This window comes from Vigna unguiculata, chromosome 5 (genome assembly GCF_004118075.2).
Source record: "Vigna unguiculata cultivar IT97K-499-35 chromosome 5, ASM411807v1, whole genome shotgun sequence".
NCBI classification, from domain to species: Eukaryota; Viridiplantae; Streptophyta; class Magnoliopsida; order Fabales; family Fabaceae; genus Vigna; species Vigna unguiculata.
Genome location: NC_040283.1, coordinates 9,821,993 through 9,846,825, shown reverse-complemented (window position 1 = coordinate 9,846,825; position 24,833 = coordinate 9,821,993). Strand labels below are relative to the sequence as shown.

General features: G+C 28.8%; 1 protein-coding gene across 1 annotated transcript; it reads right to left on the bottom strand.

Annotated features, from left to right (window-relative positions):
* Nucleotides 1–8,695: 8,695 nt before the first annotated feature.
* On the bottom strand, nucleotides 8,696–11,851 carry LOC114185384 (omega-3 fatty acid desaturase, chloroplastic). The gene is made up of 8 exons (XM_028073080.1): nucleotides 10,884–11,851; nucleotides 10,671–10,760; nucleotides 10,289–10,355; nucleotides 10,098–10,190; nucleotides 9,809–9,994; nucleotides 9,634–9,714; nucleotides 9,238–9,375; nucleotides 8,696–9,150 (listed from the first exon to the last, which is right to left on the bottom strand). The coding sequence occupies exons 1-8, from the start codon at nucleotides 11,405–11,407 to the stop codon at nucleotides 8,965–8,967; spliced, it is 1,365 nt and encodes a 454-aa protein (XP_027928881.1). The 5' UTR covers nucleotides 11,408–11,851; the 3' UTR covers nucleotides 8,696–8,964.
* Between the last annotated feature and the right edge of the window lie 12,982 nt (nucleotides 11,852–24,833).

Genomic DNA, 24,833 nt, shown 5'->3' with positions numbered 1-24,833 from the left:
ATCCTCATTTTCGCAATTCGTGTTTTATTTGGTCCTTTTCTGTAACGCCGTTTAAATCATTAACAGAGCATTGTACAGGTGGCACAATTTGTATTAGGGTGTGTTACGTGTACTGTACATATGTCTAATTAACGTTAATTTTTTCAATTTAGTGGAAATTTTGTAATTAGGGAAATTTCTTCATCTTCGTCTTTCTTGAGCTCGGATTTGTAGAGGAAACAACTAATACTTGCCCTTTCATCATTGGATTGCAGTTGCGCTCTTCATTTCAATTTTCCAATTAATCATCATCAACGAGGTAAGTAGGTTTAGGGTTTTCTAGGTTGTGTTTGCTCGTGGGTTAGGGTTTTTGTAATTCTATTTTGGGGTTTGTTTGTCCATCCACCACATAAGAGGATCTTACCAGAAAGACCCAAGAAAAAAAGAAGGTTGGAAGAGTGGGAGTTGAGGAAGGATAACACACAAATCAGCAAAGGAGGTCATAGAAAAAAATGTAGCATATGCCATCAGATTGGACATAACATGAACAATTGCCCAGATAAGCATGTGGATGAGCAGACTGCAACACCTGCTAAGACTGCACCAAATGCCCAAATTGTTGAGAATGCTCCAACTGCTGAAACTGCTAAGAATGCACCAACTGATGTAAAATTCATTACTGATGTATTGCATTTTGACTTTCCTTAAACTTAGTTAAATTTCACTTTTGCCAAACATTGATATAGTGCATTTTGATGAGGATGAATTAATGTTATGAATTTAACTTCTTTCAGACTTAGATCAATTTAATTTTTCTCAAGCTTAGATCAATCTCACTTACTTCAATGCTCAGATTAAGATGTCATTTTGAACATGTTGGGACTAATATCAACATAATCAAACTAATTCATTTCTTCATTTAACAATAGTACAAAACAGTTTGGACTTTAAAAGATTACACACAATAACAGTACGAATAATACAATAACAACACAGGTGAACCCTATTACTAATTGCAGCCTCTTCTCAGCAACCTCCAATGACTTCTCCAAATCATTAATCTACCTCATTTGTGTCATGATGATGACATCCTTTTCATCAACACCACCATTTGAAAAAGTTGTAGCCCACATTATTGGAACCACCACTCTGTAAATCAATAAACCAAAAATTAAAACCAATTTATTATTAACACAAAAATAAAAACAGATTGTACCCAAAATTTTCTACCAATATTCTTTGGAGTTCTTGCCATCCTCAAAGCTGTCATCTCTCTGCAGCTACAAATCGGGGTTAATCCATTTCTCGTTGAACCACCAACAGTGCACGAAGTGAAGTGATACAACACGGTTGCCTCCAACGATTACAACCAGAGGTAAAGGAAGAAGATTGAGACCGTAACATACCTATATAATAGGATTGCAGGAAGAAGAACCAATTGGGAATGGAGGAACAAGATTGCCAAAACTCACCAATTGCCCAAACATTCCTTACCAAAACCCTAGCTCACTTATTTATGCCCAAATATCTAATTATCACACATGTACAGTTCACGTAACACACCCTAATACAAATCGTGCCACTTGTACAATGTTCTGTTAATGATTTAAACGACGTTACAGAAAATGACCGAATAAAACACGAATTGCGAAAATGGGGACCATTTTAAACATTCGGTGAAAATGAGGATCATTTTAAACATTCTGTCAAAATGAAGATCATCCGCAACAAACACTATGAAAATGAGGACCAAAAAAGTATTTAAGCCAATATTATACATATAATATTGTTTGATTTATAGCTTCCATAGTATTTTAAGATTGATAAATAATATATAATGATGGTTGAAATTTAATTAAAGTTGCAGTAAATGTTTCTTTTTTTTTCACTAGTAGAAAATCAATTTTTGGATATTGATCAACCAACATAGAATGTTTTATATTATACGATTAGTTCGTCTTCTTTGACTTTTAGGCCACAAATGATCAATGTTTTTTACTTTCTCTTCTCTAATGATGTGAGTTTGTCTGTGACTTTATAGCAATGCTCCAATCATCTCTCTCCTTCTCCCTCTACTTCGTTTTGCATCTTAGAACTTTATTTCACTGGTGTGTTTCTTTTTACAAGTTTCCATTTTACTGTTAAACTTCAATTCATGATTGATTTTGAAAATTTCAGTCATAAAGCAATGCATAAATTTGTCCATACAAAACGTTGATGGTTGATATTTAAATTTTGAGGAAAAAAAATCAAAATTAAAGAAGACTCTTTCAATTATTTTAGGAATTTTAAAATCTTCAAATTGTAAGGATTAAATTATCTTATTCACTTTGAGTAAATCTTTTAAATTGTTTAAAATTAAAAAGACTAAATTACTATATATTATTATTTAGCCACATTTTTGTTGGAATTGACATCTTGAACATAGAATTAAACACAACTTCATCGAATTTGATAAGATAATATTTACGCATACTATTATATTGCAGTTTGATAACATATTTAATGAATATGAGATTTCAAATATACGTTATATTTGAATAACTATATATACTTTGAAGATAAAATTGTTTTTAAATAGTATTTTATTATAATTTACAAAATTATGATATTATATATTTAAATAATTTATTTTATGAAATATTAGTATTATTTTATTAACGCATGTTGGATTATGGTTAAGTTAAAGTATTAAACCTTAAATTGGTGGCCTGATGATTTCAATAAGCAATCTGATTTAAAAGTATCGCTTTAAACATACTTCTAGTTTAATACTATTTAAATTTGTTTTATTAATAATATATAATTTTCAATCATTTTTACATAAGCTTTACAAACTAAAGTAAATTTAGACATTTTAAAATTTAAAACGTTTAAATACTTATATTTTGCCATCCTTAAAATAATTTAAGTTAAATTAATTTTACACAGTATTTTTATTTTGTAAATGTGTGTTTTGATTCGATAAGAAGATAATTGGCTCAAATAGTTAATATTTTATCGGAAAAAAAAATACATTATGCTTTATTCATACTTAAGAAAAAGATTAAAAGAAGAAAAAAAAGTTGAATAAAACACCTCTTTACTCTAATATTTCCGTTTTATTTAGATAACTCATTATACAAATCATATTTATCTATTGGGTTAAATATTTAAATATGTTTTTTTTCCTCAAGTTGTAGTAAAATTTAGAATTAGTCCATTTTTAAAATTTTTGACCAATTTAGATCTTCATCTTTATAGATGCACGGATTTAGTTATTTTAACCAAATTTTTGTTAAGTTTATCTGACATTTCAAGCGCATTTCGTTATAATATTTGAATTGTATACACTTTTTGACATATTTTTGTTTCAATGTTAACTCAAATATTATCATAAAACACGTTGAAACGTCAAATAAACTTGACAAAATTTGGTTAAAATAACTAAATTTACTTATTTATAAAATTTGAGAACTAAATTAGACTAAAATTTTAAAGAGAGACTAATTTCAATTTTGATTGAAAGTTAAGAGACCAAACATGTATTTAACCTTATCTATTTATATAAATACTCATTAAATTTTAGTCTAAATATATACCGGGATGAATCTAAGAAGGTTTGAAGTACCTTAAAACCTAATTTATTAAAGAACTTTATGGGATAAGTTAATTTAAGATATTAGAATGTCAATTTTCATTTTTTTAATTTCCTAATAAGACGACGGCGTTTGTGAAGGTCAACGAAGATATGTGGTCATCATCTTTTACCTTAGTATTTTAGTCGTTAAACTCATGCTATTGATTAAGCATTAATTAAAAAGAAGTGGATATTAAAAAACTGAAATTAAGAATGCATGCATATTAAATTATATTTGATTTCTTAGCATTGTGTTCAAGTTTTTTGTTAAACATCAACACTAACATCACTATTTTACTATTTTTCTTCTTTTGAATGCCATTTTTTAAATTGAATTGAACAAGTTATCCATCTATCTGTCTAATTCCCATTCACACGTAATCCACCAAGAATTAAATATGGAATTTAATCCTTAATGGCTGCTTCTAATCTTCTACCTACACATTACTTCATTGCTTTTACATATTTTAAATATGATTAATAAAATTGACTAATTTTTTTTTATGTAAAGTTCGGTTTATTATACTTATATTATTTGAGTACACGAAAATATAAATATTAGTAGTTCGACTTTTTAAGTTCCGGGTATATAAAAAAATTGTTAAATATGTTTTCGATTTTTAATGTTTGATCTAAAATTAAATTTTTTTTTTTCAGTTCAAAATTTTAGCATATTTTGTCTTCAAATTTTAAAAATGAATAAATCTAATTTTTTTAATTCAATTATATTAATTATTTATATATATATAAATGTATTTTTAAAAAGTACGATGTGTCAAAATTTTATACAAAAATAAATTTTACTTTTGCTTCAAAATTTAATTATTAAAAATATATTTAATCCAAATTAAAATTTGTAGATAATTCTAAACCATTTATTTATTTCTTTAATATATGCTCCTAAAACTGTCTTCCAAAATCACGGCACCATATAATTAGTTGGAAAATAATTATTCATGTTCGTCACTTTAATTAAATGTGTTACGCACTTCAAACCAATTAATTAATAAGTACAGTGTAGATCTTTATTATAAAAGGTACATATGCTATAACTTATAAATTATGATAAAGTATTAATTAATGACACGTTTTCTGATTACTTTAATTTCTTATATTCATATAAGTAATACATTTTTTTTGGTTAACTCGGCGTATTTCAATTTGGAATTAAGGACTAATTTTTTAAATACTTTCTGGTTATATTTTTTTTATTAACTTGAGAAATCTTCGATAGAATTTTTTTAAGTTTCTTCTCTTTTTTATTTATTTTTTAAATATTCAAGTAGCCTTCTTCATAATATTTTTAAGAAATACATACTCAGTTTTATTCTGATAGCAACAAATTTAAGAAAATTGTAAGCATGATCGACCCAAAAGTAAAACTAGTGAAACACTTTTAGGCCTCCAAAAAAAAAGTTCTAAAAAAAATTTACTACTAATATTTTTTATCAAATTAATTAAAATATTATATTTAAGAAAGAAGCATCAAAAATAATTTTACTATTAATATACATTTACTAAATTAATTATAAAATTCTGTTTAAAAAAATCCTAAAAACTAATATTTTATTACTAATATATAACTCTATTAAATTAATTATAAGTTTATTGTGAGAATAAAATTTAATTAAATTATTATTCGTGTCTATTAAGTTTTATTGGTATTAAAAAGGATATTTGATGAGTTAAAATCTTTTTTTAGTAAATTTTGATTTTGTTTACGAAAAAGACAATGATTAGTTATCTTTATTCTATTATAATTAATCTTGATTCTATTTTCTTCTTTTATCTCTATGTGACTTATGTTATCTCTCCTTACTTGCTTATATTCTATAGTCCTTTTTTAGGTTATGGTTTTGGCATATTACATTTCTTGAAACTCATCTTGTTTGGGTGTATCAATCTTTTCATCCTCATTTCTGATTATAATGTTTTTTCTTTCTAATTGTGTTGATGTTGTTTTTATTCTGTTTGTTGGATTTGTATTAGAATTAAAAATGTGTTTCTTTTGTCCAGTTTTATTTTTCGGTACTTCTAGATTTACAGGTTTATCAAGAGTTTTTTTTTTGTATATATCTTGATGAGGAATTGAAACTTTTCTACAAAACTATTAATTAGATTAAGGTTTAGTCTTTTGTTGGTGGAATAGATTAATTAGAGCATAATTCAAAGTTGAGTTTTTATAAAAAGATAATTTAATTTTAGGGAAAAAAATATTTACTATCGAGTTGAGAAAAACAATAATTTTTTTAAAATTATTTTTATTAATGATTAATCTTAAAATAAATTCTACAGGTTTGTGAGAAAGTTCAGACTTGAAAGAGAGAAAGAGACTTGAAACTTCAAAACACTACAAGTCTACTATCAAGTTTACTTTCCTAACAGTCTGAATCAAGATTTTTTGTTTTAACTCATTCATTTCATCTTTAGTAATGTTTTATATATTATAATTTTTTTATTTTATATAAAAATATGTAGATATGTCAACTAGAAAATTTGAATCAGGCTATTTAAAAATCTAGAAAAAGAAAAGAGACTTTAATTGCATGACAAAAATAAACTATGAATAAATTTATAAAAATAGATAAAAAAAATGAATTAAAAAATACATGTTGGTGCTCTTTGAATGAAAGAGATAATAATAATAATAATAATAATAATAGATATAGGTGAAACCAACTATAGAGAAACAGAAGTAGTTAGTGATGAGATAATTATCATTCTCTTAAACCCATGATAACAAGGAGGAGATTCAGATATTAGATGTTGATTCTACTCTTTATAAAAATATATATGATTCAAGCTAATGGAAGAATATTGATACAAAGTTGAGAGATTTATTTGTATAAAAAGTTCTATTAAAATCAATGATGTAGATTTTTCTAAGAACATATATTCTAGGCACTTTTCTTTATCAAATTATATTCAAAGGCATAATTTTTGTTGCATAAAAAAAAAATTCAAAAACTAAATTTTAAATAAAAAATTTTATTTTTTAAGTTTGCTTTAAGTTTCTCGATTATAATTATAAGCAAGTTATATTCTTGATATTTTTATATAATTGTCTTTTGGATAATTTTTACTTATAAACTTGTTTAGATGTACTTGATATTTTTTTTTTCTGAAGAGTTGAAAGATCATAGTTTACCATTTTTTAAATAACAAATTTATTAAAGATGTATCCCTTTTCAAGCTGAAAAACTCATTGAGAAAGAAAATTAAATTTATATTTTTTTCGCCCACTGAATGTGTTTCGCTTGTTGGTTGGTAATATGTCTATGTTATCATTGAGTGGTGCATAGTGTTAGAATAGAACAATGAAACATGTGAATTTTGAACCATAAACTAAAAAAAAAAAATAGTATTTAAAGAAGAAATGTGCAGATAAATTACTCTAAGTTTTGACTTTTAAGTAAAGTGAAGCTATTAGATATATTAGAATAAATAAATAAATTTATTTATTTATTTATTTATAATAAATTTTTATTTTAAAAATATTCAAATCTAATATAAAATAAGTATAAAGAACTTTATATAAGGATTGTGAACCATTCAATTTTGAAGTGGAACAAACATAAAAGAAAATGGATGATAACATGAAAATTATTGACAATAATGTGTGATTGAAAAATCCATGCTATTATTTGGCTTCTTCCTCGTAGGAACCTAGGCTCAAAATTTAAATTATGCTAATGAAAAACGTGACAAGTTTATTCAGCTTTACTTTTACAATGATTGGAACAATTTCTATATTTGATTTCTAATCTTAGAAACTGTTTCTTTTCTTTAGATTCTAAGATGTTAATGTTTGGTTAAAGATAATTTTTTTCCTATAATGATTTTATCTCGTAAAAGATATCTATGGTTTGTAAAAAGAAAAACATTTTATTACAATAATATATAAATCAAATTAATTAGGCCAAGTGATGACATTTCATATTAAATTTAATATGAAAGTGATACTTTTAATCTATAACAATATATAAAAATATATTATTTTTTATGTCTATATTTCGTTTTTTTAATTTTATCTTTAACTATTATTTTATAAATAATTTATTTTTATATTATTCTAAAAATATTTTTTATCTTTAAAAGTTATTTAAAAAAATTGTATACATATTTTATTTTTATAATTTTACATTTAACAACTATTTTAAAAATTAATTATATATTTTTTATTAATTTTAACTTAAATTTTTATAAAAATTAAAAAATGTGAACTAATTTATATAAATCAGATACCAAATCATTTTTAATTAATAGAACTGTGTATATATTATTTATTTGAAAGATCTTCTAACCTAATAATGATATTTGACAAAATTACATAATCTATTTGGAAGTTATTGAACGATATAATAATTATAGTGTGTTTTAATCTCTTTATTTATTAATAATATTGGTCTAACAATGTCATCAAGCTTTAAACTAGTTATTAATTATTCTTAATTTTTTGTATAAACTATATTAATTTTATATTATTCAATTTGAGAATTTATCTAAAAATTATTAGTAAATTGCATACCTATACACATGTCTGAATCCAAGAAAGTTATATCAATCTAAATTTAAATTTTGATTTAAATCAATCCATCTATATGGGTAGTGGTGTAAAGTAATTACTTTTTTTTAGTGTTTCCACTTATGTGACAATTGAAAATGATTGATTTCTTTCGCACCATTCCATAAATTTAAATTTGGTCATAATTGATTATCCATTTATTATACAATTTGGAATATTTTGACGAGAGTACATTGATATGCAAAACTCATAGCCAAATTTAAGATCCATGGAATCATATAGAAGATATCAAACATATAAATTACAATGCTCTTTGCAAAAGGAGTTTTAAGATTGTAAAAAGGTTAAAAACTAGATATAGGATTAATTCTCTTCTCACATTCACATGACATCTAAAATTAGGATTTCTCAGTGAATCTCAACATAAGGAAAAAGAAAATGTATTAAAAATTCCAACCTTCTTTGCCAATCTTGAAAATCCACTTCTTAATAATGAAAATTGGAACTAAAAATTATAAGGCTTTTTAATAAATCTGTAAAAAATAGCATAGAGGAGTGTAATTAAGCCATAATTTAATCATAATCCTAGGTATGACTTCACTATATATATCATATAATCAATTTATACAGAGAATTCACTATTCAAAAGGATAAACTACATTCAACCTAAACACTCTATGAAGCAGTTACAATGAAATTGCATGATCCATCCATCTCTTTATTAAATGAAGGATTCATCTGAGTAAGTGCAGTAACTTGAAGAGAAACTCAATACAATTTGACAACCTTAAGAACTGCATATAAGTCTCTCTTGTCTATATATAGAAAAGAATTTAAAACTTCACTCTGATTTGGCTGAACCATTAATCTGAGAGTCAGTTTGATAGTACACAACATCTCCTGTGTCACTAACAAAATGGTCAGTCTTCAAGCTCCTTATTAAGTCCCCAAGAAGGTGAAAAGGAAGAGGAGCTGATTTCTTTGGCTCTTTATAATATTCTCCAAACACTGGCTTAGCTGCCTCAGTCTGCAAGACAACAAAACACAACATTCAAACTCAACATCTCAAGTAAATCACTATCCATTCTTTGAACAAAGGTAGAGAGACACTCACAGCCTCAACCAAGTGATAGTGTGGAATTTGAGGAAATAGGTGATGAATGACATGAGTTCCAATGTCATGGTGAATGTTATTGAGCCATCCATAATCACGATCAATAGTAGTTAGACCACCTCTAAGGTAGCTCCATTCCTGTTCAACATGAAGGAGGATAAACATGTGAACTAAATTGTATTATGAAAAACATTTGCAGAGTGAACAGTGCATGCATTGATAATTTCATTTAATCACAGGTCATATCAGTAATAATCTGTGATTGATTGAAAATATTACTTTTTTACACTGACAATTACAAGAATTAAGCTGATAAGCATAACAAAAACATGCCAATACTCGAGTAGTAGACCAGTCACTTTCATAGGAAAGAAAGACTCAAAAGAATAAAGGTACCTTTCCACGATACCAAGGTAATTTGTCTTCATGGCCATGATGGTGCAAATAAGTCACCAAATCCAACCACATAACGAATAACTACAGATCCCAGAAAAGTCAAATGAGAACTTCATTCATTATTGACTCAAAAACGAAAGATCATGGAAATGATGGAAAGGGGGAAGAAATTCACCACATAGGGAACACCATAAAGCTTAAGCAGTTGAATTGGACCCATTACGAACCCCAATCCAACAAGCAATCCCAACATAGCAGCCCAAGAAGCTGTGGATGTAAGAACATCTTTTCTTTCATTTGGAAGAAACAAATCACTGCTAGGGTCAAAGTGAGAACCAGTCTTCCCAGGACTCCTCTGCCACTGGATTCAAACATTAACAGCCACCATGTCAATTCTTCTATCAAGACATTAAGAATAATTAATGATCAAATTATGGTCAAACCATGTAGGTACAACAACTTACAAGGTAAACAGGATATGCAAGCAGTGGAAAAGGGGCAGTGAATCTTAACATACGTGTTGCAGTGTCCAAGCTCCTGAACACTCTTTCAGACAACTGCAAGATTATTAACACATCAGAAATTTTGATCAAGGGAAAATAACATGAAGCCAAATGGTATCTCTTAAAAACAAGAACAGTGAGTATCATCTCACCGGGTGCCAAGATTCATCATTTTCAACATGGCCATGATTTTGGTGATGAGTCCTGTGACTTATTCTCCTGTATAAAATATCAGTTTCAAACATAAATTTAAAGCTATAAGTAAATAAAAAATATTATAAATATGCTTTTATCCCTCAAAATTCAGTTTTTTTTTTTCTCTACCAAACTTTAATGCTTTTAGTCTCCCTGTATCAAAAGTAACGTGCTTATAGCCCCTGGTGGATTAAAAACATGTTTTTCCCGAGTGATGAGACTAAAAACGTACTAAATTTTTATAGGAAATAAAACCAAATTTACAGTTATTTTGGAAGATATGAACATATTTAACTCTAAAATTAAAAAAAGCTATTCCATCAAAAAGCATCAGCATACCATCCGTGATATGGTACTAGAATTGAAGAATGTAGCAGATGCCCAACAACACTGTTCAATTTGGGGTCGTTTGAAAAGCTTCCATGACCACTGAAACACCCAAAACAGGAAGAAAATTCATCAAGTCAAAATTATATAACCCAACTTAGCACCCCCAAAATACAGCTTCATCCAAATTAGGCAAAAAATGAAGAAAAGAAAAATAGTTATTACCAGTCATGACCAAGAACAAACAGAGCCCAAAACATTGTGCCTTGAGCAGCCCAATAGAGAGGCCAGACCAACCAGTTATTGAGATATGCAGCACCAGCAGCCAATCCTAAGACAACAATGACATCCCTCACCACATAGCTCATGGACTTCCAAGGGTCCTTCACCCAGCAATGCTTTGGAATAGCAGCCCTAATATCAGCCAAGTTGAATGGTGGTGCAGCACCAGGGTCAAATTCTGGACGCTTCTCATGATCAACCCCATTAGTCCCATTCATTAAATCAACAACATTAGTTTGGTCCTCCTCTTCGGTGGAAGGCACCCTCAAAGGGGTACTCACTTTCAACCCCCAATTTCTATCCCTAAGGTTACATCTCAAGGGTTGAAACTTAAGATCAGCAACACTCTTGTTTGTGTCCGAAAATCCAACCTTGGAGGAGCTGGACAAAACAGCCCCAGTTCTGGGTCTTGGAAACACATGAGCAAGAGGCTTCATGCCACATTCTGATAATACCCAAGTCGCCATAGGACTCAAGATTGAAGCTTCAAAAAAGGGTTTATAGGGTGAGGTTCCTGGTGTATGCAGGAACTAAAATAGAAAAATCCCCAGACAGACGAGAGACAAAGAAGAACACAAAAGATGAGAACCAGAAGGAGAACAGAAAAATTGCCAACAGAAGAAAAATTTCTACTGCTAAAATACTAAAATATTTGGTCATACAATACTTGAAAAGATGAACTTGCTTGCTAAATTCAATATTATTAACAAACACTTGGGGTGCTGCTAAGTTGTCTTTCAACCTCCAACAACAACCACACAGAATTTCAACCCTCTGATTCTCTCACGTCCTCAAGCTTTGCTCTGAGGCTTTGAAGAATAAAAGGCCAAAAGGGTGTTGAAAGGAGGCTAAAAGACGGTATCTTAGTTCCTTGATGATGAATGGGGGAATCGGAGGTGGAACTTAAATATAACAGGGTGAAGCAGAAAAAGGGGTTCGTGGATTTTGCGGGGGCAATTTAGTCATTCGCAACTTTTTTATGTGTTTTGTGTGCAGAGACCGATGCAATCCGTGTTTACTTTTACCAAAACGATTCTCCAAAAGTAAAGCCTTTCATTCTTGCCGTATATTTGACCTATTATATTGATATCATATTTTATGTCCCTCGTTTTTATTATTGTTTAACAGGGGAATATATCTTAGCAAGTGGGATCTCTAATCATATATATATTTTTAACGAATAAATATATAAATATATAGTATACAAGACAATAAAATATAAAAATAATAACCATAATATAAGCTTTTCATGCAATTGGATACGATAAGCAAGAAAAAAAAAAAGTGTAGGATAAGATTGCATTATATTATATTTCATAGTTTGTTGCACCGTTATCTTATTCTTTATCTTGTTGGCGTGCAAACGATTGAGAAATAATAACCAAAAAAAAAATTCATATATATAATATTATGTAAAAATGAATATGTAATATATTTTTTATTCTTCGTATTATATTATATCTTTATATAGAATAATTTTGAGAAGTAAATTTAAACTATATTATTGATTGAAATGTAAAATTAAATAGTTATTAATAAATTATTTTTAAAAGAAAGTATTTTAATAACTATACTATAATTTCGTAAGTATCGTGAATTTAGAAAACTAAATAAATGCTAAAATATAATTTTCTATTGTTTAGTTAAATTATAATTTTAAAGTTTGTAAAATAATTTTAAAATGAAGTTATATTATGTTATTTTTTAATTACATCCTAGTATTATTATTATTGTTTGATTTTATTATCTCATATACACAATATGTTATTCTATTAAGTTTATATTATATTCTATTTTAATCATTAAAGAAGATTTACTTTTATTTATAAAACTCTATATATATATATATATATATATATATATATATATATATATATATATATATATATATATGTGTGTGTGTGTGTGTGTGTGTGTATTCAAGGAATTTTTTGGGAAAAAAAATCTAATATATGAGACATTTAGATTCAATTATTTATGAATTGAAAAGGTCTAACCAAATATTTAATTTGATTATTGTAAAAAGAGGTACAAATGAAAATAAATTAGGGAAGAGTAAATATATGTTTGTTGAAGTGAAATTGAAGGCTAGAAAAGAAGATTGATTAGTGTAGAAAGCAGTGAGTTTTAATAAGGTGATTTGTAACGGTATATTATTCTCTACTTGTGTTCTTATTTATGTTGTTTCTTTATCATTGAAGTTGCAAATAATGAATTATATATAATTCGTTATACATAAATAATATTACGACTATGATTTCTTGATTCTCATCTTTCATTTTTTTTAAAAAAAAATAATTTGGTGTTAGTTATTAATTAATGTATTATTTTTTTTTTGAAATAATTAATATCATACTAAATCAAAATCATGTCAGAAATTAGGAAATAAAAGTTTATAATAAAAAATTATGAGTCAAATTATAATTTTTCTTGTACATAATTAATTTGATTGATCTATTTGAATTTTAGAATTGAACTTGAGACTCATTTAAGAGAATAAATCCTAAAATTTGTTATATTACTCCACGACATCTACTATCCATTATTTCTAATAATAGTTATATTTCTAATTTAATCATCTTTTCAGTTTTTTCTAGAATAGAATCATACATAAATCATAATTAATCATATAAACCATCTCTTATCTTATTTATTATACATAAATCAATCGAAATATAAAACATATTTTATTTGATTTTAAACAGTGATATGTTGTGTTTGTTTTTGTTTGATTTGATGGTACAAAGCAAAAAGGTTACTGTATTTGGAATGAGAAGCAGTTTTGTTTGGTTCATGGGTCGGTGGTGTGTTATCATATTCGTGTACCAGTGTGAAACCTAATTTCCTCAGACCAACATCCACGTGCCACACGTGACATTATTGTTATTGTTTACACTTTTATTATCTTCATTTTATAAACATTGGACGGAAATAAAACATATTTGTTAATTATTGTTATTTGCATTTCATAAATATTGGTCGGAATCAAATCCTATGCCTGAAATCGTGTTTATGTTCCACTTTATTAGGAAATGTGTCATTGCAAATTTCTTGTCCAAAATAGTACATTTATCACGTTTTGGAAAATACTATTAGTATTTTTAGACGATTTGTTAAGGAAATATAAAAAAACATTTATTATACCTATGAATAAAGTAATTTCTGTTTTAGTAACGTGACTCTTAATAAAATGATGTTTATTCAGTAGTTACTGAGATTCTATATAAGATATATAAGATTAGGCTTTATTTGTATTTTACTTCTTCAGAAAATGGATTGTTTTTAAATGAAAAAATTGCAAATATGAATTAACCAACATTTAAATAAAAAACCATGAAAATTAAAAATTAAAGTTTTAAAATGTAAAAATTGAACGAATCTGGTTTAGAACATAAAGAACTTTTATTTTATTTTTAACACCCAATGAAATTCAAATCTCATTTAAACCCACCAAAAATTCGTTAATATTAGTTTTTTTTTTTTTTTAATTTGGGTTGGACTTATACTTTACTAACTCCAGTGGACGGTGAACGTGTCATGGTGTGCTATGTTTGTAGCACTCTTATACTTTCTCATTGTACATGCTATTTTTAAAATTTCACATTTTACCACATTTTTAGTTCTTATAATTGGGATTATCATTCTTTTTATTTTGTTTAATTTTATCGATATTTTTTATTATTACGTTTTAGATAATTAAGATTTTTATTTATCAAATCGAGAAATAAAATATTTTATTTTTATTTGTGAAGATATTGTTTCATATAAGTAAAAATAATTCAAGATAGAAGAAATCTAAAAAACATAAGTTATTAATAAATTGAGTTACTTCAATTACAAAAATTAAATATATGGGAATCATTGAATATTGAAAAATATCTCAACAAAATTGGTTGTCATAAGATTTGTTTACTTTACAAAACGGAAAATGATACTTTAACCTATTTATTTTAACTCTTTATTAACCTTTTGACGTGTCACTCTGAAGTGATATTTTAAAATTCAATTTCTATTTTTTAACCCGATGTGATGTGACCCTTTGATTGAGTGTTGGAGTGAAAAAAGGGATGAATGTATCTGCGTGTGAAGAATGGATAGCGGTAGCGGTAGTGAAGCCGTTTATGTGAGAAAGAAATTTATAACAAAAGCAATCCACTTTTCAACTAATTCTACAAAACCGTTGTAACACCCCATTTAATTAAGTACGCGAAATTAATGGAAGCGTTACAAGAAAGATAACATAAAGGCGCGGTCTGGGGGTTTTAAACTCAACTCCATACAATCCATGGCACACCACGATGCCCAAGAGAAAACAAGATGAAAAGTTAACCAAGGTACATAAATCTATGAACGAACAATTACGTGGGTCGCAGCCCTAGATAAACTCATACGAAAATATAAACTAGTCCACGCGGACTATGCAGCGGAATCTCCATCCCTTGTTGCCCACAGGTGTTCCTCGCATCTGCTCCCATCAACAAGTTGATGATCATCGCAAAAGAGAGTACCACACAGCAGATCACACAACAAAGAAAGTAGGGTAAGCTAGAGCACAAAAGAGTTCATCCATTAAATTAGATATAATTCCACAATACCATACATCCAAATCAACCAAGCATGTTATGACTGTTCAGGCAATACACTACGACACGACTCGACTCATCCGGATACATATAACCATGGTCGGATTCAGCGGATACTTGCACTTGTGGTGGATACCTTTGCTCACCCCCGAGCTATGTGTTACAAGTGTTTCAATGAATCAATTTCCCTCACCACAAGGTTAGCCCTTAATGAATTTCAGGCCTCCTGCTACTCTCACCATAGGAGTCAGTCCTGCTACTCTCACCATAGGAGTCAGTCCGCTCTAAGTGAGACTAACTGACCCCTTAGAGTGTCAGGATGCAATTCTTACCTTGAATCCTTACCTAGTTATACAGATGGGGCACCACCATGGGCACCCACTAACAGAGGTCATGGAATTACGTCCCGACCACTGAAGCGCAACCCTGAAAGTCTCACCTAGAGACCCCAAGGAATTATGCACTGACATAGACAAAATATGATCACACAGTCAAATAGTATTCACCATGCAAGGATATAACCAGTATGTCAACCTTTAAAGCCAATCTTTTCACATTCCAGGTCCAACTCATTCCAACTCATCATAATCCATCCATGCACATAGGACCTTACTCATCTCGTTATCATGCCACTTTAATAATACCCATCTCATTTAGTTCACATGCCAACTTTCATACCAAACCCATCATCTACAATTCATGATTCATGCTAAGCATACATAATATTTCATTATATACATATTTCTCATGATAACATTCATACCCAAACCAATACCAATCATCCAAGGACAAACAAGCACTCAAACAGCGTACTGCCTCGCCCAACCCCTCGCTCAGGCGAGACGTGCTCGCTCAGGCGAGCCCCCTTCGCCTAAGCGAGGGCTCGAAAGAGCATCCAGAAACCAACGCGGGATCTCGCTTAGGCGAGACCCCTCTTGCCTGGGCGAGATGTTCGCTCGCTCAAAAATTGAGCGGGTCGCCTGGGCGACCTTTCGTGCAAACGGGTTTGGGCGAGTCCCTGTTCATCTCGCCTAGGCGAGACTGGCTCGCTTGGGCGAGATTAGCAGGTCTCGCCACTGTTTTCCTACAACAGTTACCCACACCAGCTCAACCCACATATATTCATACATTCACAGCTTATCACAACATCATACCAGCCACATAACTTCAAAACAACAGTTTCATAACAAGACAGAAACAAAACACAAGAGTGAGCTAGAGCTTCCCTACCTGGAAATGGGTTTGTACGGGACTTCGACACTGAAACAAGGAGCACAACAGCTCTAGAACCCGACTCGCAAACTGGAACAACGGGTAAAACGAGTTAATACAGAGTTTCCCACTACGACTACGAAACTATACTAGACAGAGGTGATAGGGAGAAGAAGTACTTACGTGAGCAGAACAATGGCCAAGCTAAACGTGAATCTGAAGAACGTTGGAACCCTAGCAGAAGACGGCAGCAACAACAACTCTAGGAAATGGGGTTTCTGTTTTACGAAAAGTGAGCTTATGTTAGGGTTTGGGGTGGATTAGGTCTGTTTTCCCTTTCTGGGCCAGCCCTAAGGCCCACTGGTTAAGGCAACCCTAAGAAAAAGGGACAGAATGGAAAGCGGGCCTTACAACCGTACTTATATTAATTGTCTTCTTATATAACAATAAGTCCCTTTTTCTACTTTGGATTTTGGACATACAAACCTAGCTATGGAAATATTGTTTACTTTGACATATGGAAATTGATAATTCAAAAGGGGAATTGTTTTTATTTAATTGAACTTATTAATTTCACCCTTCATCCAACAAATGCAATCAATTTTTTAAACTAATTTTCCACATAACTATAATTATATTAACTGCCTTTTTATGTAACAGTAAGTGTCTCTTTATGGCTTAGATTTTTGCACGCAAACCTCGCTATGGAATTAAGAATTACTTTCACAATACAAAATTTTTAGTTGTAAATATCAATTTACTTTCACACCACAACGACTCCTATTCAACTCCTGAAAAAAAAAATTTATAATGTACCTTACCATTGGGCAAACACAAAAAAAAAACACAAACATGAATACACACGCACAATGTAGTTAAAAAACCCAATTTCTTTTCATTCAAAAGCCCTGGCACGGTCAAGAACACCGTCTTTAGCGTAGACGAACAACGATAAAGCAATGTCCATTTGTTCGGTTGGGAAAACGGCAGGAAGATGGACGAAAATAATATATGTCAACTTCGCTGGATGGAAAAAGTTTCTAAAAATTTCTTAAAGTTTTTTAAAATTTCTTTCTCACATAAATTGCTTCACTACTGTTGTCCATTTTCCACACGCAAGCGTCCATGCCTTTCTCCACTCCAACACTCAATCGAAGGGTCACATCACACCGGGTTAAAAAATAGAAATTGAATTTTAAAATAAAATGAAGGAGTTAAAGTATGATTTCCCTTTCAAAAATTAAGTACTAATTTCATACCTAATCCAATTTGAGCAACCTTGCACGGTTCCTATAAATAGGAGGTTTGACAGTTAGAAAGACGCACTCTTCGAGCATAGGAAACTTAGGAAACTTACTATAAGAGAGATAACGCAAAAACTCATTCTGGAGGCCGGAGACATTCATGTGTATTCTTTTATAAAGTTTAGAATGTATAGAAGTATCTGATTCCCTAATTCATGGGGTTGGATAATGTATCTTAACTCTTTATGATTTTTACTATTCAATATATTTTGGTTGGACATAATGTATCTTAACTCTTTATGATCTTTACTATTCAATATATTTCTTTTACATCATTGTTGTGTTCTATTCTTACTCTTAACTACATAATTTTTGTTTGCAAATTTGGTAATACCAGCGGATTGAAAAGTAGTTTATGAAACTTATTTAAAATTGAACAACTAATAAATTTCAATACGTTAGACGTATGTGAAACAATTAGTCATTCATTATTCCAAATTCAATTACACATTTGCCTCGAAATTTGTCTCTCGGTTTTTTTTTACACATTTGCCTAGTAAAAAATTCAATTAATCCAAAGCCAACACATTATTCATAGGGTTGATATACATTTTTTTCAAAAATTCAAACCAATTTTGGATTTTATATTACCTCAAATTCGATCCAAAGTTATTCATAAATAACCCCTTATATGAATATATTTCGCAAAAAAAAAAAAAATGGGAATGATACATGAACAAAGACCATGTAGTTGTAAGAGTTATGCTTACCATTACAATTTCACATTTTTTAAGTTATTTTTAAAAACTTAAAATGAAACTATATATATTAGTATGCTTTTAATACTTAGCACAAAAACTTAAAGATAACTTTTAAAGAAAATTGAAGATTATTTTATTTTAGTTTTTAAAATTATACTTAGCACAATAAAAAATATCAGTCATGATATTGATAATTTAGCCCTAATGCTTACAAGAAATGAATGTGGTCAAGCAGCAATCACAAACAAAATATCTACAAAATATAAACTCAACCTAAAGAGTTGTTAATATAAATAATCAGATTACAAGTCATATGTGGCATTTTTATTAATTTATTATTTCCATTTCCTATTTATGTTTTAAATCAAATTTGATGAAAAATGCTCCCATACTTATATTTTTTTATGACAAATCAATTTCACTCTTTTAAAAGTGTTTTCCTCCATATTTCTCTTCTAGATAAAAATAGATTTGAACAGATGTTAACTATTTTACTTTCATACCCTTTATATATAATTATTAATCATAATATACTATAAATAATTTGTTTACTATTATTATTTTATTATATATAATAATAATTAAACATATTTATAAATAATTAATAATACATATTATAATTAATAATATATCTATTAATATTATATATATAATTATTAATATAATACATGCATAATAATAATATTTATTATTAATTATATATAGATATATATAATAATTAAAATATTATTGAAAATATAATGCTTAATAATATATAAAATAATAATTATTATTAATAGTATATGTATGTAATAATTAAAAAAATTATATATATATATATATATATTCGTATTTTAAATTGTAATTATTTATTTTAAAATTTTATTTAATTTTTTATAAATTTTTTAAATTCATATTTTTTAATTTTAATTTTTTTATCACATCAAATTACAAAATTATTATATTTTTTTTTCATAAAGGGTGTTTTGGTAAATTTCAAATTCTATCTATTTTCACACTTTATTTTATCTATCACATCAATCAAATCTCTCTCTAACTTTCATAAAACTTATCTTCAAATCCACTTGCTTTACCTTCTAAATTCACTCAAAAAACACACATATCCATTCATTCAAATCCACACAAATCCATCTTCACACTCTCTCTCAAATTCATCCACACAAAGGAACATAACCTTAGGAAGAAAAACTTTTTTTCAAAATACTTCTAATTAAACAAATTGTAAAATATGTTGTTTTCTTAAACAGCACGGACTCCTAATATTCACTTCTTTCAATGTTAATATCAAAATAAATTAAACTAGAATCTTTAGAGATCGAGCGCTTACTACTCGATTAAAAGTTATAGCTATTAGTTAAGGCGCAATTATTTTTACCTAAGAATGTAACAACCCAAACACTATAATTCGATTGTGACTCAATCCGCTTGATCTCTGCCACCGAACAATTGATGTCACTTACAATAAGAACACTGTTACCAAAATTCCCAGTGACTTTTTATTTTTCTTTTCATCCTAAACATCCAAATCTAACTATCTCAATTGAAACATAACCCGTGCTTAACAACAAAATGTACTAAAAAGCAAAAATGAACAAGTTGATGGATATAGATTTTTATCTCAAGTGAAAGAATTTACACAAACAAAAGGACTCAGTTGCAAAAGAAGTTTCAAGATAAAGTTAAATTCCCTAGAAAGACATGTCAAAGGAGAAATTGCAGCAATTTAGACATATCAAGAAACTCACCTTATGCATGGAAGCTTTCTTCATTGGGAAGGGTTCTTTTTCTATTTGGTGTTACTTTATGCAACTCTTCATTTGGAAGCTTATTTTTGTTTTGTTATTATAATAATAAATTTTCAATTTTACGTTTTCCTTTTCTCCTAAAATAAATTCGTATAAATCTTCATAATTGTTATATCTTTAGCCACTACACCGTACCCTAAGTTATCATATCCTTAATAAACTTTTTTGCTGATAGCATTTTTCAATCATGCATTTATCCTATAATAATATAACATAATAATATAACAGAACTTTCAAATAAACTATAAATTTAGACGTGGATAGAAACTTGAGTATTAACATATTATTTTTAATAGTAAATGCTTTTAATTATTGAATCGTGTATTTAATTCCATTTCAAACATTTGTTGAATATTTGAAAAAAATTAAAAATATTTGAATAGATGATGTACCATAGGACTTATCAACATCCCCAGCTAGGCAGCACAGGGATAAGGGGTTGAAGACCGTCTGCTACAGGCGGACTATCCAACGGTTGGGGTGTAAAGTTTTGAACTTTGTTGATGTGGCAATTTTTCTAGAGTGATTTTAGGGAGCCTACAACCAAACGACCCTGAGGGCAAGCGGCTGAAGGCCACCCGCTATGACAAGTCGGCCAGGTGTCATGTAACTGAAAATCACATTCAAATCCCTCTTAATGTAAACACTGACGACACCGGCCATGACTTGCCATTCTCATCCAACTATTTGGGTGCAAGTACATGACCGATTGGAGAGCGAACGCTCAATAGCGTCAGTCGAGCGGACCAAAAAGGTAGAATCTGTATTTAAAGTAAAACAAGTCAGTAATCTAATCAAGTTTAAAAAACAATTGGGCTGTGATTAAGAAAACCACAGCCTATATAAAAAACTATAAATATGAGTTCAAGGTAAGTTTGGTAAAGACTTTTATTTCGCATTTATTACAACATTAATTGCATACCCCGAACGAACTTGAAGTGATCTTAGCATCAGAGCCTAATTGACATGTACCCGATCAACCGAACGGGAGAAAGGAAAAGCAAACCGAAGAGGAGGAAAGGAGAAACTATAACGAAAAAAGGGAGATTAAATAAAGGAGTTCAAGTGAGTATTTTAAACTGAGTCCTTATACCCGAAACAGATGACAAAAGAGATATATTATTTGGATGAATATGTTTAATATATGATGAATTCTCATTTATCTTTTAAATATAAGATGGAAAATTGTTTCATTGAGTTTTATCTTTCCCGATGTCAAACATAAAATAAATAATGAAATAAAAATATATTAAAAAAAATTACTTTTAATTTTTAAAAATTGTTAGCTATAATATTTGATAATAACAAAAAAAAAAACTCACGATAAAACAAATTCAATTTTTTTTGTTAGAAATATTATATATCTCATGGTTTTAATTCTATTGATGTATTGATGGATATATAATATATTTCATTCTCTTTTATTATTATCAAATATTAAGTTTTACTCTCTTTTTTATATTATAGGATATTGCATTTCATATATTGAACAAATTTTTAATATATCAATATGAAAAATATGAAAGTTCTCATTAAATTGTTCATCAAACACTTCTTGTGAGTATTTGTGGATTTTTTTTTTCTCATGTCTTATGCATATCTAACATTGCTAGGTATAGATAATAGTTATTTTTTGATCGTAAATTGAATGGTAAGATCGCCGTCGATCACCATAATTTTATTTTTGAAATACGACTCAAAAGTAATAAAAAAAAAGAAAAATATTTTAATCGTTTTAAACTTTGAATTGTAAGCAATACATATATGAATTAATATATAAATCAATTCATACAAACCTTATATCTTTTACCCATGTTTCCAAAATCGACTGAAGATAAGTATTGTTAAACGTGATGAACCTTATCAACAAACTAATCATTTATGTATTAAATGACGCTAGTCATATTATTTATTTATTATTTTCTTTTTCTTTCACAGCTTCATGTTTATCTTGTAAAGTCTCTTAAAGCATTGGGTTTTCACTCTATTATAATCTTAATTGCGATAAATTATATTCTAGAATTTTAAAATATTGTTTATAAGTTTTCCTTAATAAAAAGAGTATAAATGTTATAATAAAGTTATTCTGCCTTTATCATTATTATGTATATCATATTATAAAATGGAAACACACTTCATCAGTTTGATAATCTCAAACAAAGGTATAGTAATTTGAACTCATGTCCCCTTTTTTACTAAATAACTTTCCCATAATAGATTTTAGGATGTTATAATAAGTAAGTTGGAAATTGTCCATATACATTTATTAACTTAGGGTAAGTGTTGTAAACTACAAATTATTTAAATAAAAATATCACCAGTATTATCCTAGCAGTTAGGAGAGATTATCTTTTGAATTGTTTTTATTAATTTCAGTGTATTTGTATTTATTTGAAAGATTTCGATTGTTACAAAATGGTGAAACTATCATTTATATGATTGTTATTAATAAAATATATATTTGTTTTGTTTTCTTACATAATTCCGGTACAATCGACCTATTAAATAATAAAACTTTAAAATACAGAAATAAAAACAACACTAAAATAAATCAACTCAAGCCAATAATACATCTTATATAAAACTGCAGGATTTACATAAATCCAATATATTCCTCTACTAGAATCACATGTATACAAAATCTTATCTCTAAACCAAACATGGTTAAGGTTGTGAGAAAACATCGGGGGAAACCAAACTTTGAACATGCTCAATAGGATGGATCCAACATAAGTTCTTAACCATATTTCTAAAACTCACTCTCTTATCTCTCATGTTATAAATTATTATTTGGTTCACACGATCTATATTAATTAAATATTTAACGATCACGATGTGACGATCCTTCTCAGTCATGCACAAAGGTATCAAAAAGTCATATTGCATGTCATTAATTCCAAAATCAAGAAGAAATATGTTCAACAATAGAGTCCAAGATCTTTGATTCCTGAACTCCTTCATCTGCCATATGCTTAGATGTTTTGTCTTTCGGTTATGAATAAAAAGACTTAAATAACCATTCAAAACCCCGACCAATGGAGCTTCATTAGAATGGAGCCCTTCGATAAAGCAAATATCTCCCACGACCACTCCATTAAGTTCGTGCGGAAGTAACAACTGTGTGTATGTCTCGGTCTCAAGATCAAGCGACACAATCACCAGTTCATCAAATGAAATACGAGGATTAAGAAGGTCACGACCGATCGATTTCGGCGCGCCTAACCAGTTAAGAGTGTTGTTTAGGTATATTCCGACCATTGTCCAAGGAGGTTGGGCAGGAAAATCTTGAATCTCTCTCCAACCACGCTTCTCATTCAGGCTACAAATTAAAGATCTAAAAGGACCAACTCTGGAAATCACATGACCAAATATCGCTACCACTCTGTAACTATGCCTCGAATTATCATAACCGTATCCTAACATAATAAGGATTTCTTCCTTCGGATGTTTTAAGGTAGAGTACGGGTACATAAGTTCTTTTTTGGTGGTTGGGTTCCATAAGTGAAAAGTGTTTGGTCCCTTGTTGTACCGTTCGGTCAAACAGACCAAGCCGTTGCATGAACCAAGAATCTGATAGTTACACTTAAGCTTATTTCCACGGATCATATTAACAACAAACAAAGAAGAATTGATCCGTGAGGGTACAACCTCCCAACAATTTTTATATTCATTTGAGTAATATTTTAACAAGAAATTAGGGCTTTTACATGAGTTTTGAAGATGCATTGTCGCCAAACATGGATCCAATATGAGAGATTGAAAGTATTTGCTCATGCACATGAATCGTATAAGAGATTTTACCGGAAGTATTGACAGAATTTCCAGCAATATACCTTTACACAACACATCTTCCCACGACATTTTGCCTTCACTAATTTTTTTTAAACCTGAAAGTAAAACATAATATCATAACATCAGACATAATTTACAGAAGGACACTGGTATTTTGATACTACTCTTTTTTTAGTAGTATTTGACATTACCTTTATTATTATATATTTTCTCTTTCTTTTAAAAATATAAGTTAATTTTTGTTAAAACTATTTTATTTTTATATAAATTGTCAAATGGTCGTCAAATAGGTAAAACAACCTTTCTTCTTTATAAAATAGAAATCTTTTCCCAAATTTTACATCTTTGGAAAAACTTTAGTATATATATATCTACCACTGTCTTGAAAATTTATATCTATTTCCTCTTATTAAAATTAAAATAATTTTAATAAACAAATATGTTTGATAAATTATCACTATTCAAATAACAATCACATATCACATGTACAAATAAA